At 44.1% G+C, this 15,240-nt stretch overlaps 1 protein-coding gene across 4 annotated transcripts in view; it reads left to right on the top strand.

The window, feature by feature from the left end:
- The window catches only part of macf1b (microtubule actin crosslinking factor 1b), a 30,763-nt gene that overhangs the window by 12,794 nt on the left and 2,729 nt on the right, over positions 1–15,240 (top strand). For 3 of the 4 annotated variants that reach the window (XM_084356430.1, XM_084356428.1, XM_084356429.1), the window contains exons 2-37: positions 742–1,475; positions 1,665–1,721; positions 2,046–2,216; positions 3,366–3,532; positions 3,625–3,784; positions 3,874–3,958; positions 4,117–4,361; positions 5,107–5,226; positions 5,368–5,475; positions 5,577–5,795; positions 6,150–6,353; positions 6,435–6,666; positions 6,759–6,985; positions 7,081–7,203; positions 7,289–7,390; positions 7,829–7,930; positions 8,267–8,431; positions 8,608–8,763; positions 9,087–9,284; positions 9,691–9,819; positions 9,935–10,105; positions 10,197–10,352; positions 10,442–10,648; positions 10,752–10,871; positions 10,956–11,125; positions 11,233–11,392; positions 11,639–11,833; positions 12,346–12,471; positions 12,840–12,983; positions 13,129–13,317; positions 13,420–13,534; positions 13,631–13,797; positions 13,926–14,088; positions 14,299–14,453; positions 14,546–14,620; positions 14,789–14,906. In XM_084356430.1, the coding sequence (XP_084212556.1) occupies positions 819–1,475; positions 1,665–1,721; positions 2,046–2,216; positions 3,366–3,532; positions 3,625–3,784; positions 3,874–3,958; positions 4,117–4,361; positions 5,107–5,226; positions 5,368–5,475; positions 5,577–5,795; positions 6,150–6,353; positions 6,435–6,666; positions 6,759–6,985; positions 7,081–7,203; positions 7,289–7,390; positions 7,829–7,930; positions 8,267–8,431; positions 8,608–8,763; positions 9,087–9,284; positions 9,691–9,819; positions 9,935–10,105; positions 10,197–10,352; positions 10,442–10,648; positions 10,752–10,871; positions 10,956–11,125; positions 11,233–11,392; positions 11,639–11,833; positions 12,346–12,471; positions 12,840–12,983; positions 13,129–13,317; positions 13,420–13,534; positions 13,631–13,797; positions 13,926–14,088; positions 14,299–14,453; positions 14,546–14,620; positions 14,789–14,906 (6,058 nt within the window). In that variant the 5' untranslated portion in view covers positions 742–818. The remainder of the gene's footprint in view (positions 1–741; positions 1,476–1,664; positions 1,722–2,045; positions 2,217–3,365; positions 3,533–3,624; positions 3,785–3,873; positions 3,959–4,116; positions 4,362–5,106; positions 5,227–5,367; positions 5,476–5,576; positions 5,796–6,149; positions 6,354–6,434; positions 6,667–6,758; positions 6,986–7,080; positions 7,204–7,288; positions 7,391–7,828; positions 7,931–8,266; positions 8,432–8,607; positions 8,764–9,086; positions 9,285–9,690; positions 9,820–9,934; positions 10,106–10,196; positions 10,353–10,441; positions 10,649–10,751; positions 10,872–10,955; positions 11,126–11,232; positions 11,393–11,638; positions 11,834–12,345; positions 12,472–12,839; positions 12,984–13,128; positions 13,318–13,419; positions 13,535–13,630; positions 13,798–13,925; positions 14,089–14,298; positions 14,454–14,545; positions 14,621–14,788; positions 14,907–15,240) is intronic. The other variant, XM_084356431.1, reaches the window with a different exon arrangement.

The raw sequence follows: 15,240 nt of genomic DNA, 5'->3' as shown, positions 1-15,240 counted from the left end.
AGTGGTAAGAGAACAACCTGGGATCCTACAAGCTCTACTGGGTTATTATTTTGGAAGAGCATTTAATTTCCCCATAAAAACCCCATTTTATACTGGAAGTTACACTGTTGATTGCTGTTGTCTCCCTAACTACTCCCCCACTTCCCCCGTGCCACTATGTGTTCCTACCCCCCTTCTTATCGTCACCCCCAGAGCAATGAGGCGATGTCTGCGTTTTTATGGCTGTCATATTTGATCAGATCCCTAACGGGTTTCCCAGGACTGGTCCAGACTGAGTTAGAGAAAAAGCTGGCTGCCTGCCACCGCTTCTGCGTGCCAGGCTCAGCAGTGGGATCCTCGACAAGCCTGTCACATTGATTTCTAAGCCTGGAATATTTTAGTTGGTGATGTGAGATAGATGGGGAGCATGTGTGTGTATGTGGTCTCAAGGAAGACAAAAGGGACAGGGAGTATCCAGGCCAAGTATCTCTGCTGTAGTTCCCTCTGGTCTTTCCTTGCCAAGAAAAGGGCAACGTTGGCACAGAAATTTAGCAAATAAAAGATGTGAGAGCCTGGTTTAATTTGGTCTCATGGCATTTTCCTGAAGTTGTAAGCTGTGGCAGGCAGTACTTAGCGACTTTGAAGTAGTGAAATTGCGCTTTTAAAGAAACTAGAGCAGTGGTATATTTTTTGTTGATTTACTCACACTTACTTGCACTTGTTCAATGCATGTTGACCCAGAGCCCACTTGTCTTATTTTAGGTAGCTGGATCTTCCGCATGCATGGCCGAGGGGCCTTACCTCACCTATTACCTCACTAGCCTCTGGGCTGAAGGATTATGGGGAACCTCATCAGCCGGCCCAGCTGCCTGGGCCAGAAGTCCAAGCATGTGAGGTCGGACGAGGCCTTCCTGAAGGAGTGCTACCAACGACGACGAGAGTGGCAGCCCCCGGAGCAACATGGAGATGCCAAGCCAGAGGTGGATGTCAAAGACAAAGCAAGAGAGGATGCAAACAAGGATAAGGAGGTGGAGAACGATAAGGAAGCACAGGAAATTGAATACAGTAGAGAGGAGGGGGCTAGAACTCCCATTTCGGACAAACCCCTCCGCAGCTCTCCTGCCTCTACAATCAGGAGCACCAGTACTCTGGATAACGCCTGGCATAGCAGCCCTTCTCCGATAAAAACATCGCGAAATGGGACACTAACAAGAAGAACCATGCCTCCAGAGTATGCCAGATCCCCCCTGGCTCACTCGGACAAGAGCGCTGCGGAGAGGAGGGCCAGCTTCCAGAGAAGAGACTCTAGGGAAGGAAGCCCCTGGTCCTGGAAGACTTTGGCATCACGAGAGGTTACAGAGGTGACGGAGGTGACAGAGACGATCGTAACCGAAATCGTGGAAGTGACGGAGTATCCATCTGGACAAAAGGGAGGAGACCCAATAGTCACCAGAACTGTTAGAGTCCTGAATGGTGCTGCAGAGCAACTCGCTGAGGTTGATAAGAACACCAACTTTTTCAAACATGACAAATCTCATCCGTCTTCAATTCATTCTTTCCTCTTCTCATACCTTCTCATCAAGACTCTTTCTTCAAAATCAATGTTTTGTCTATGACATTGTTGTGGGTCTTTTTAAAACAGGGATTTAATGAACTGAAACATGTGGACTGTCTTTGTTTTGCAGCTCCAAAGCGATGGACACTCAAGCTCAGACCAGGATTCCAGCCTGGATAGATGGAGGGTATGTTTTTACCCTTAAAGGTCCAAAGTAAGATAGTTGATTGTTGAGTCAGATTTTCATCTCATCAAATGCTGATGCTTTGAGTTTCCCAGTTCATCAATACTGACACTTTGGATTAGAAGGTCGGGCCGGCCACCAAACCATAGCATCAGTATTTGACGAGTTGGGAATGACTCAACAATCAACTATCTTACTTTGGACCTTTAACTCTTTTCTTCTTCTGTTGCAAAAGTAAAAACTGTTGATTTTTCACCTGGAATCATCCACCTACAGTATTTCCATCCATTCATAGTTTAGCTAATACTTGTAATGGTCTTTCTCAAGGGAACGAGATCTCCCTTGGCACTGAAGGATGCGTCAACAGATTCTGAGACATTTCTCCAAAACCTGGACGCTTTGCTCACATGGGTCTGTGAGATAGAGGAGCTCACAGCCAATCAGAAACCCCCATCCTCTGAGGTCAAAGTGGTGAAAGCACAGCTCCAAGAACAAAAGGTGTGTTATCACCGACATCACATCACCTCATTTCTTGTGTCAAAGAACATCTTTGAAGTACCACAGTAGAGGATATACTACCTATAGAAAGGTGTGCCGAGGTCATAGAAAATGCTCAGCCACTTCCTTTATGATATAAACTCATTTCCATTCAATGGTGAATGGGTGGCGTTCATAGCCACAATGAGCTTTCAGTGAGTCTTTGTGAACATTTCCTGGGGGAATGAGAAAAGCAGGGAAGTGTCTCACCTTTCAGCTGTAATCACATCCATTGTGAGCTCTTTGGATGAGGTGAAACCTGCCTGGATTTTAACAATGTAAGCTTGACACATGAGACACAGCTCCCTGACACAAAGGCAGAAAAAAAAACAAGAATTGGGCTTTAATAAACACTAACACAACTAACACTAACACATAAGACATGGCTTAACAACAACAACACTTAACAACAGTATAAAATTCGGCAATATCTGTCAAGTAGACAAAACAATTGTCTTGCATTAATTAGGCTGGCAGCTAGTGGACTGCTGGTTTAAGTCACCGCATGTCCAGACAGAACATTATGGTTGAATATCCTGTATGCACGTTTCTTCAGCCGGACATTGTTGAAACAAAGCGCTTGATATTGCCGTAGCGAGAGCAACAAGTTGGCCACCTGCTGAGTGACATCTCTTGTTTGTCTGTTGACCCATTTTTTTCAAAAATGGGTCAACAGAAAAACAGTCCAAAAACATTCCCACACAGCTGATTTATTTCCATTGAGGGGAGTAAATATCCGCATTGTCTTGTTCTTGGCTTCTTGTCATTACCTGCCTGGTGCTAGCACAGTTTGAATGTTTAGGAAGGAGGATAGAAAAGGTGACGGGGGCGTGCTAGTGGAATTTCAAAATAAAGGTGCAGGTTAAAAATGATCAAATTGATTGAGGTTTTCACTTTGCACTGATCACATTGGATCGCTGATCTTTGAATGGCTATATTGATCTGTAGCGATGGATCATAACACCCCAAGGTGCTAGGCTCTGAGGAAAACGAAAATTGATCCAGCTGTCTTTACAACAATGGCGCCAACAGTACCTCTTGGAAACACTTTGGGAGAGGAGTTGAAAAGTTGTTTCCACTTTAAATATAGCTTTGTCTGTTCTTTTACAGCTGTTGCAGCGCCTCCTAACAGACCGTAGGCGCAGTATGAACTCTATGATGCTGGAGGGTCCTCGGCTGGTGGAGGCCCACCCAGGAGAGGAGGGGGAGCAGGCAGAGGTCAAGCTCTCCACTCTCAAACAGAAGTGGGAGGCCTTACAGCGAGAAGCAGAGCAAAGGTCAGCTACTGTGACTGGCAATGCCACACTGTCATTTGGCAAGGCTTCTCTCATGATACAAATCTCAATCACTGACATTTCGTCGTTCATAGGAGAGCGAGTCTGGAGCTCATTCTGCCCAGGGCCCAGCTCTTCCAGGAAGGAGTCGACAGCCTGCAGCAATGGCTCATATCTGTGGAACAGACCCTCGCTGAACTCCGAAATGCAGAGAGAGTGATGCTGCATCTCTCAGAGGCCACAGAAAGGGCCAAGGTTGGATATTGATTCAAGTAAATAGTGAATGTGCATCATGCTGTTTGAGTAGGGAATTATATTTTTGACATTTTTCCATTTTCTTTTAGGCTGTTGTTGAAGAGATTCAAGTCAAAACTGCTGATCTAGGGAAAATACAAAAGTCAGGACATGATCTGATGGAGGCAATTTCAGGTAATGCTCTCTTCTTATGGTAAAACTGATGGCAGTGTATGGTCAATGAGGTTGGATAAATAGTTTACACGATCTACACCGGAACTAATATTTTCTTATAAATCGGTCTTACCTTCTGACTTCTGATAAACTCAACATTTGTCCATCCTTTGTTTCAGAGGAGGAAGCCCAGCAGGTACAGGAGAAGATGGATTCTCTTCGTATCCGTTGCTCAGTGCTGAGTCTAAGCAGTCTGGATGTGCTGCAGAGGCTGGAGCAGGCCCTGGAGGCCTCCAGTCGCTGCACATCCAGCCAGGAGGACCTCCACCTGTGGCTGGGCCGTATTGAGAGGGAGCTCCTGGGGGCTGCAGGAGCGCAGACACATGCTGGAGACGCAGTTCTATGTGCAGCTGAGAGACAGAGGGTAATATACCACACAATCCTACTGTGAACCAGTCAGATACTGTAGCAGTGGTTAGCTTTACTATTTTCAATGAAAAGAAGCGAAGGCCTACTTGAAAAGTCTAGTACCCATTTACATATTGTGTATGCAAGATATTCTTTAATGAAATTAAAATAGACAAGCTGAACTTAACTGACTGACTAGCCTTTTCTTTAGCTATAAGTTTGTGACTTATAAGCTGCATTCATTTCATCACCATGCACCTAATTCTAGGCTAACGTTACCTCTAAATTCAAAGTCAACACTGTGCTTTAGTAAGTTAGCGTTAGTCTAAATAGAAACTGAAACATTAGTTGATGTTCAAAGCAAAGCGAGGGTGTAAATATCAACAGGCCTATGCTGTGACACAAAGGTTGATAATAATTGTTTTGCAGCTTTTGACTGGAATTAATACAGTTTGGCACATTCTGTCCTAAGATATAATTATGCAATGTTAGCTTAGTAGCCTGCCATAGCATTGCAAACTGTTTAATTTGCTGACCACACTTGTGAGCAAGAATGTACAAGAACTGCCTTTGAACACTGAGCCATAATTTGTATATCCATGTTATTTGCTTGAATTTTAATTCTGATCTTATTTTATAATCCAGACTCATACTACTGCCAGTACGTGCTGCCAAGTGGTTCTCCATTTCAGAAATAATCGTATCATGTTTTAATCATGCTGTCAATAATGCCAGGCTAACATGCAGTCTGTTCTCATCAGCTGGAACAGGCGGTGGTGAAGGAGGTGGCTTGGTTCAGAGACACAGCGCTGAGTCTGGAAAAGCTGAAAACCATTCATCTGGATCCAGAGCTCATAGCAGAACAACTGTATGAGCAGAAGGTCAGGGCACTATACAAATATAACTGACTTTGAAAAAACACCATTACGTGTGTATGTTATTTGTAACTTCTGAAGCTTTAGAAAGTCACTTCAATGATCTTTGGTCAGTGATTTTCATTTGATGTATTATCTCCTGAACAGATCTTGGCAGTGGAGATTCTGCAGCACAGGTTCAACATTGAGAAGATGGTGAAGATCGCTGAGATCTTACTGACATACAGTGATGAAGGAGAAACAGGAGATTTGAGGGTATTCTCCACATTTCATTTAATGCAACTATTTCACTGACAATGATTCAGTTTAAAAGTATGTTTCTAATTTCTGTATTTTGCCATCACCTCTCCATGCAGACCCCGTTAGAGGCCTTACAGGAACAATGCAACACCACCTCAGCCACCAATTCCCATGTGGTCCTGCAGCTCGAGCACGCTCAGTCGCTTCTTCTCCAGTTCTCAGAGGGCCTCGCTGAGGTTTCGCCCTGGCTCGAAGAAACTCAAACCCTAATTGGCCAGCTCTCCCTGAGCACAATTAGCTACGAGGCATTTCGGGAACAACAGGACCTCTTACAGGTAGAAGAAACCTGCCTCTCTCACATTTGAGTGCCAGCTTTTCTCTTTTTTTATCACCCCCTTTTTGTCCTGTTTAACAAAGAAGTCCTTTAATGCTTCACAGTCCGCCACCATTTTCTTTTGGGTAAATGAGCTGTTCTGTTCAAGAACAGTTCATTGTATGTGTGCACTGTAATCTACTTCCTGACAGGGTTTAATTTTCACCATAATGGCATATCAGATTTGTCAGGTATGCCATGAAAAGTGAGACAGTGTGATTTCTTTTTACATCCCTCCATGTATTTTAAGGATTAGACTCAAATTGGGTTCTTTCTGAACAAAGTCTGCTCTTCTTATTATGTCTCATCTGTTAAGGGTTTGAGGGAGTCTATAGCAGAGCACCGACCGTTGATCGCACGCTTATGCTCCGTGGCAAAACGCTTGTCCGAACTAAACCCCGTTCAAGGGGACGAGTTCTGTCGGAAGGCTACAGAGGCCGAGGAGCAGCACAGGGCCATCAGAGACCGTGTCAGAGAGACTGCTAATCTGCTCGAGGAGTCTTTGCCTCGATTCACGCAGGTAAGAATGCTCAGATAATGTAAAGTTGATATAAACGGCCCTACGCACGCAATCACAAATACACACGTCTTGTACTTACAGCTGAATGAGAGGATGACCCTTATCAGAGAGAGTCTCGACCGCCTCCGCAGTCGCATACAGACCCCCAGCCCCCTTCAAGGCCTCACCCCAAGGATCCAGGAGCAGCTGCAAGACAACAAGCTCACCCTGTCTGAGCTGTCCAAGCTGGAGCTGGGCCTCAGCAGTGTCAGGACTCAGGCAGATGAGCTGCTGGCCAACACTCAGGCAGCTGGTGATGGATCCGTCGGCACAGGTAACGTGATCGTGTTTGTGTTCAATAATACAATCTAGTACACTTGGGGTAAAACTCTAAGTGTTATCCCTTTTATATCTTTGTGATCTTAGCAATCCAGGAGCGAGTGTCCAGCCTGTCCCAGATGTGGGATGAGACGCACACTCAGGCGCAGGAGAGGGAAAGCTGGCTGCTCAAACTCTTGGATCTGGCTTTGAAGTTCTGGAGTGATGTCAGCGATGTCACGGCTGCTCTCAGTGACGCTCAGCAGGCAGTTTTGGATCTCAATGCTAGTCGGACAGACTCCGAAACAATCCGCCAGAGCCTTGAAACCATGCAGGTTTGTCTGGAAGCTCTTAAAGCAATCATGTATAAGAAACCCACATTGTATCGTATAAGACGCTATGTAACTGTTTCCATCCTTTCAACTTATAGACTCTCAGGGAGGATATTGACAGTTTACAGGGAGATCTGGACACGCTTGGCGTTTTGGGAATGGATCTGATGTCTGCATGTGGGGATACAGACAAACCAGATGTCACAAAGAGCCTCGATGAAGTAAGAAATGAATGTGAATAAAATCACTTTAACTCATGATGTTTTGTTGACTAACTCAACACCTTGTCTTCTCGCTGTCTTTAAGCTCTATTGCACGTGGAACAACTTGAGCAAACTGTGGAACGAATGTCACAAAAAGCTGGAGGAGTCTTTGCAGATGGCACTGCATTATCAAGACACTATGCAGGTGCGTGCCCATATGCCCCAGATACTAAATATTTCTAGGTCAGTATCAAAACATAACATATCAAACAGGATACTGGGCCACCACTGCCTGACTCAAGCCGCGAGGCATCCTGCCAAACACAAAGCTGATCTTCTGCTGCAGTAGTACAATTCAGACTTTTGCTCCCTGCAGCTTCACTTCTGAGTGACTGACAGATTGTGTGGTCCTCTGCCAAAGGCAGTGAGTTTAATGATGCAAACTGTGTGAGACTGAATCAAAAGAAAACAATTTGAAATGAAGCCAACTGTTTAAACCAACAGAGATTCATGTTTGGCTGTTGGAAACAACATTTATTCAATGTAAAATCAAACAACTTGGCAACAATTCAAGGCTGAATGATTGTAAAGAATGTGAATCATTTTGCTTTAACTCTCACTGTGATTATTGTTTTGCTTATAGGGACTTTTTGAGTGGTTGAAGTCAGCTGAGCTGAGGTCGACTGAAGAGTTCATGGTAGGAACTGACCTGGAATCAGTCAAAGAGCAGCTATGTGATCTCAAGGTGAGTTCACACGCTGAAGTACACCCATCACCAGCAATGATAAAAGTTTCTCTTGATGAATATGTTTCGTCTCATATTGTAAAGAAGTCCGGAAATGATGAAGCGGTAAAAGTAATTGTTCACTATGTGCTCCATCATACTGCTGTGATGTCATCTGCAGTTATGTCAGTGAACTCGGGCTACGAGTTTCCAAATTTCCATGTCGGAGGTTGTTTTTTTCTGAGTTCTGAGTGCAATGGAACGCTCCATTAAAAATACTACAACACACTTTAATCTTTGTTGTTTTTGGTGGCCTATGAGGCTAAATATAAAATCTGTCTTTATTCTTTCCTTCAGGAGTTTAAGCGAGAACTCTACCAGAAGAAAATCGAGATCGAAAGCCTGAACCATCGCTTTGTGTGCCGGCTGTCTCCAGGCTCGGAGCGTCCGGGCTCCGTCTCACCGCTGTGTGACTTCAGACAGCGCTGGGACAGCTTGGAGTCAGAGACTGTCGGCAGACAGGTGAGAATATGCAGATGTTAATGTCTAATATTAATATCAGCATGCCAATGTAATACACTGTTTGCACAATCTTATTATGGTATAATGTAGAAACTACATGTAGCTGGAAAATGAAAAATGCTGTAAAAAAAATAAATAAGATTTATATTTAACTGTTTTTCCTGTTCTTTCATCAGCATCAACTGGAGTGTGCTCTGCTGGGTCTGGGTCAGTTCCAAAACACACTGGATGAGCTTCACACATGGCTCTCCCGAACTGCTGAACAACTGCAGGGCAGTCAGCCAATCAGCATTGACCTGCAGGCCTGTGAAATAGAGCTGGCCAAACACAAGGTTGGTCATGGCCAAAATACAGCAACTTTATACAGCTGCACTGTAACAGGGAGGCTGTAGTGTGATAGCGCTCCTCCAGGCTTTGAAGGTCTCAGAAAACAGTAACACGTTCTCATAGAGCTTTGGGTTTATCTGCTAGATAACATTGAACACTTAGCCTTGAATGAATAACGCACTCTGTTCACCATTGTGTCTACCAGTGTCTGTACCTTCTGTATTGTTCATTTATACTCCCAAAAGCATCTCTAAGCAACACATTTGAATCAAACAGTTACTTATACCATGATAAATCTCTAACCTCTACTGCTTCCTCCCTCTCCAAGGTCTTGCGAAATGACGTCATGTCCCATGTTCGCACGATGGACTCCCTGAACAAGGCAGGCAGGGGGCTGCTGGAGGTCGGGACCGTGGACAGCCCGCACGGTCTGCAGTCTCGGCTGGAGCAGCTCAATGAAAGCTGGGAGTTTGTCCGCTGTGAGACTGAACGCAGGCAGCTGGAGTTAGAGAACAGACTGAGTCAGGTGAACAGAGAAAAACATCCGTTATTTTGTTAGAGTTGCAACAAAAGTAGAAGAGAGAAATTGTTAACTACGGCATTTTTCACCTATACGGCATTTTGTGCTTCATTATGGGTATATTGTGGCGCCCTCTTGTGGTTATTTTGTAAAGGTGAACATACGATTGTGAAAAGGCGAGGCCAAATTTAACCTGTTGGCTTTAATTGTCATGAAGGAAGGCTCAATTTGAAATAAAATCAATAAATAATAATTTCTCATTTGGCAGTCATTGTTCCACTTATGCTTCAATATAGTAGATCACAAAGGTTGATGGCAACAGATGATAGATGATGAAAATTTAGCCATAACTAACATGACATCCACATCACCATAGGAGACCTTTGCATTCATCCTGTTTCTTCTACTGCAGGTTCAAGATGTTACAATGGAGATTCAAGATCTTCTGCAGTGGCTGGAGAACACAGACATGAGACTGTCCTCTTCTAAAACCATGTGGAGTATGCCGGACTCTGCCAGTGAAAGGCTCAATGCACACTTGGTAAAATGGACCAGTCATTTAACTGTCAAAAGAGAGAGAAGCACAAGAAATTAAAAGTTTGTAACCAAGTAATTCCATGAAAGCCGACTTTCTTTTTTCTTCTCACCCACATCAGGAGTTGTGCACTGAGATGGAGTCAAAGCTCCACACCTACACAGATGTGAGGAATGCCATCTACAGGATGCTGGAGAGCAGCGACGTTGTGCGGGGATCGAGCACCGAACACAGCTTGTCTATTCTTGAGCAGAAATGGGCGTCTGTTTACAGCAAGATCCAGGAGCGAAAGGTTGTTTGACTCTCCATAGTCACGTGTGATCCTGTTGATTCATCGTTAATTAAGTGCGTCATTATATCTGAGTGTGGTGATCTTCCCACAGGCAAAGCTCACAGAAGGCCTGAGTCTGGCCAAGGACTTCCACAGCACCGTCCAGGAGCTTCTCACCAAGATGAGCAAGTGTGAAGAGTCTGTCAGGCTTCTTCCTGGTCCCAGCTTTGTTCTGGACACTGTTTGTACTCAACTGCAGGAACACAGAGTAGGTTTTCTTCTACTATTACCCTCACACCCAGACTTACATGCACATTTGGTAGTTTTGGGTTTAAAAATAAATTTTTTTCTGCACAGACACTGCTGAACGAGGTGAACGGTCACAGCGAGAAGAAGAGCACAGTGGAGAACACGGCCCGCAGACTGACGGAGATGAGCAGGAAGGAAGACTGTGATGTCATCCATAACCTCATCATGACCGTCCAGGATCGCTTCAAAAAGCTCCAGCAGCGCGTTTCAGAGAGAGGAAGGAAGCTGGAGGAGGCTAAAAAGAGTGCCAAACAGGTACACCGCTACAACAGCTGCAATATAAACGGATGACCTTCAACAGCTTTCTCAAACTAAACATGCAGTTTTGTATAATATCTCTTAATTGCTCATATTTCAGTTTAACGAGTCATGGCGCCTGTTGCTGGACTGGATGACGGAGGTGGAACAGACTTTAGACACACATAAAGAGATTGCAGTGTCCCACGAGGAAATTAAACAACAGCTGACTGAACAGAAGGTGCATTAGGCTTACAGTGAATACAACTTTGTTCATAGCTATATGTAAATGAATGGACTAACTAATCACTTAATTACTCATCAGGAGTTCCAGAAACTGCTGCGATCAAAGCGGCCCATGTACGACGCTACGTCGAAGAACGGACGCAGCCTTCACGAAAGAGCTCAAACCGGCCGTGACAGACAGCATCTGGAAAATCTCATGGCTGAACTCAAAGACACATGGGACACCATCACTGGCAAGTCCATGGAGAGGTATGATGCAGTCGATAGGGACAGGGTTCAAATTTCTTCCAAGCATTAAAAAAGAAAATCCTGATCTTGGAAATGCACACACTTTCTTTCTGGTTTGCTTTCCCCAGGCAACACAAGCTGGAGGAAGCGCTGCTCTTCTCAGGGAGATTCACCGATGCTCTCCAGGCCCTGAACGACTGGCTGTACCGAGCGGAGCCCCAACTGGCTGAGGACGTCCCTGTTGGTGGAGACAAAGACATAGTACACAACATGATAGACAAACACAAGGTACAACATATGTCAAGAGTTTAATGTGTCGCCTTGTTAAAGAAATAAAAACTGCTGCAATAGAAACACACAGATGTTGTGATTCAGTCTGCTGCGATGTGTTTACAATGATTTTACCTTTAATCTGGTAATAATTCCTTGATGTTACACTGACTAAGACTTTTTATAGTATATTTTGTGCCAGTTTCCTCACATTTCTGTCTTCTAGCAAAAGTGCAGTTTCTCACCAGATTGTCTTTGTCTCAGGCCTTCCAGAAGGAGTTAGGGAAGCGAGCTGGATGCATTAGGACCCTGAAGCGCTCAGTGAGGGACCTGACCAGGAGCAGCACAGCTGACGCTCACTGGCTGCAGGAGCAGATGGACGAGCTGGAGGGCCGCTGGGAGGCCGTGTGCAAACTGTCAGTCAGCAAGCAAGACCGGCTGGAGGCTGCACTTCAGCAGGTAGTTCTCACAAATAATAAATGAGCTTTGAAGGCCACACAAGGAAGGCAAAGGCAGATTTTTCATGCTATAAATGATTTTCGGATTTAGGGCTAGCAGTTTTGTCAAAATTGTAAGAAGAACCTGGATTTATCCATTGTTCAGATTTCTCCTCCATCTAGCAAACTAATTCCATAATGAATCATTTGATTCAAAATGAATCATCACATTTATGTTATTGTTGGACTGAAGCTGTCAATATGCAATAAACTGTTCTGACAGTTAACTACAAAATCTAAATGAGCTGCGTTTCACTCTAAATTTTGTTAGGCTGGAATAATCTAACCAGCAAATCATAGAGAATGACTTTATTGAGCTTTGTCTCTTCAGACAAAAGACACCCATACATAAAATTCAAGTTGCAGAAAGCTGTGGTCATTAGCTAATAAATAATATATCTGACTATTAATAAACAATAGATAAGAAGAGCCCACCCCTTCACTTATCTTAATCCTTGTCTTTGTTCTTGTTAGGCTGAGAAGTTTGATGGCCTTGTCCACTCTTTCATGGAGCGCCTCACTGAGGCAGAGAGGGTGCTGAAATACGGGGCGATACCAGAGGACGAGGAAGGTTTGCTTGCTTTCCGCAAACAACACAAGGTCAGTATTACGTGACACTTTACCACCCCCTGTAGGGACATACATTGTTTCCCTCTTGCCTGCATCTGGGGAGGTCAAAGGTCAGGGTCTTCTACAGAACAACAAGTTAGTGCTGATAAAGATTCAGTTAAGCTGGGGGGACATATTTGCACTAATGCTTGAACCCATTCAACTGGTTGAAGGACATATACACTGACCCGAAGTTAGTACCGTTTTGTTTAATCACTTCTTAAAAAAAGAAATCAACAATGAATTCAGCAACTGAAAATAATAAAATTATATAAATAATGACTCATTCATCCTACCTGAGAATATGTGTTTTAGTGGATAAAATACTGAATAAATCCTTTTTTTCTGCCTCTCTAAAGGAATCGATGGACGCCTTACAGGCTCAGGCAGTGGAGTTACAGAACATCCATTGTCTGGGTGAGGAGATCCTGGCCTCCTGTCACCCAGACTCCATAATCACCCTAAAATCTTGGATCAGTGTCACCAAGACTCGCTTTGAGGAGGTGCGTTTGTGCAGGATGTGCACAAGCAAATTTTAGTTTTCCAAAGGGATTAAATACGTGATTAATATGGCACTATTAGTTTAGCAATTTCTAGCATTTTAATAGCATTGGCGTTATTTCTGCCCTTCCTTGTTTTGTGAATTAGGTCCAGACCTGGGCTCAGCAGCAGGGCCAGAAGATCGACGCCAGTTTGGCAGCACTGGAGGCAGAGAGAGAGGAAGTCCAGAGGCTGCTGGACTGGATCTCCTCAGCGGAGGAAGCCCTCAGCCTCAGAGACCAGGAGCCTCCAGTTGAGACTACAGAGCAAAACCAAGAACTGATCGCACAGCACATAGTACGCCTTTTCTCTCTTCTATGAGCTATACCGTCGTTCCATCTTAGGTTACAGTTGACCATGTACAGATCATTGAGAAGTATCTTTTTCTCTCCTTTGCAGGTATTCATGGAAGAGTTGAAAAAAAAGTTTCCAGAGGTTGAAAATGCCACAAAGTCCTGCAAACACAAGAGCATCTCGAAGCAGCAGGTTTCCCCGAGCAAGCGACCACTCACAAGTAAGCCATCATGAAAAGAGCATTGTTAAAGAAGTCATTATTATATACAAGCCTTGCAGAGCTGATTCCTGACTCCATCGCTGTTTCTCCATCCAGAGAGGAGGAGCGCTCTGAAGCTGCAGCCGCCTGTACCGATTCCCCTGGAGCACCTCGACCCCCAGACCCCAGAGCTCAGTCAACTGGTCAGTCAGTGGCAGAAACTTTGGCTCCTGGCTGTGGCGAGACAAAAACATCTGGAACAACACCAGCAAGCGCTCAAAGAGGTCATTGTTCACACATTAGAGCTGTCCAATGTAGTCATTTGAGCGTGTTTTATAAGAAATTAAGCAAACTTCATTACCTAATGTAATAACCAACATAGATGTCGTGTTGTTTTTGAATTTCTGGACAGATGGAAGAATTTGCAAACTTTGACTTCAATATTTGGCGAAAGCGTTACATGCAGTGGATCAGTCATATGAAGTCACGGATCTTAGACGTGTTCCGCAGCATCGACCGAGACCAGGACGGACGCATCAGCCAGAGGGAGTTCATTGATTATGTCCTCGCCTCCAGTAAGAGCCACTTCAGTTCAATGTTTTGACCCACCTGTCACAGTCATTATCTAAAATAGATCAATGATTCTGTTTCACACTCTTCTAAACACTCTTCTAAGTGTTTCTGACAATATCTCCATTACTTCCCATATTTACTTGTTTAAAAAAAGTATACTCTGTCATATCTGTGTGATTAAAATGACTTGGCTTCACACCTCTCCACTGTAGAATTCCCCACCAACTCTCTGGAGATGAACGCAGTGGCAAACATCTTCGACATGAACAGCGACGGCTTCATCGACTACTATGAGTTTGTGAGCGCGCTCCACCCGAGCAGAGATCCCTACAGGAAACCTCTGGATGCAGATCAGATCAACGAAGAGGTATGAACAGCGTGTGCGCGACAAAACACACACATGTGTAGCTTGATTTGTTGTGACACTCACTCAGACACTCGTTACTTTTTCTTCTTTAGGTGAGTCGACAGGTATCACAGTGTAACTGTCCAAAGAGGTTCGAAGTGGAGCAAATCAGTGCCAATAGATACAGGGTGAGTCATATTTATAGACAAATGCCAATGCAGCTATTACATCTAGTCCTCTGATTTCAAATGGCCACCCAGGATATGATATATGATTTACATTTCTGCTTTGTTTGGAATCAACGACTGCTTAAAAAAAACATACTTTGTATTACGTATTTTGTCTGTTTGCTGCAGTTTGGGGATTCCCAGCAGTTGCGGATGGTTCGTATTCTTCGCAGCACGTTGATGGTCAGGGTGGGAGGAGGCTGGACTGCTTTAGATGAGTTCCTGGTCAAGAATGACCCCTGCAGAGGTCAGTCACTGCAGTAGTCTTCACTTCCTGCAAACTATTTATTCTTTACAAGACAGGGCAAACTTTTTTTTAAGACAAGCTGTTATTTATTATAGTATAACAACTCCTTAGCACCTGGTATGACCTACAGTGACACGTCCTGCTGACATGCATGTGTGGAATTTTAGGCTCTACTAGATGCTTGACTGTTGTCAGACATTGTTTGCGTGCATTTAGAATTTTGACATGATTTAGCTTGCATGCATCCACAAAAACGGTTTCTGGTAAAGTTTTAATATTTTAGTAATTATTCTGTGAATATTTTCTGCCTTTTGAATACAAACATTTTGATACT

Source organism: Pagrus pagrus, assembly GCF_965226575.1.
Source record: "Pagrus pagrus genome assembly, chromosome: 7".
Taxonomy (NCBI): domain Eukaryota; kingdom Metazoa; phylum Chordata; class Actinopteri; order Spariformes; family Sparidae; genus Pagrus; species Pagrus pagrus.
The sequence above is the reverse complement of the archived record's forward strand: the minus strand, read 5'-3'. Positions and strand labels throughout refer to the sequence as shown.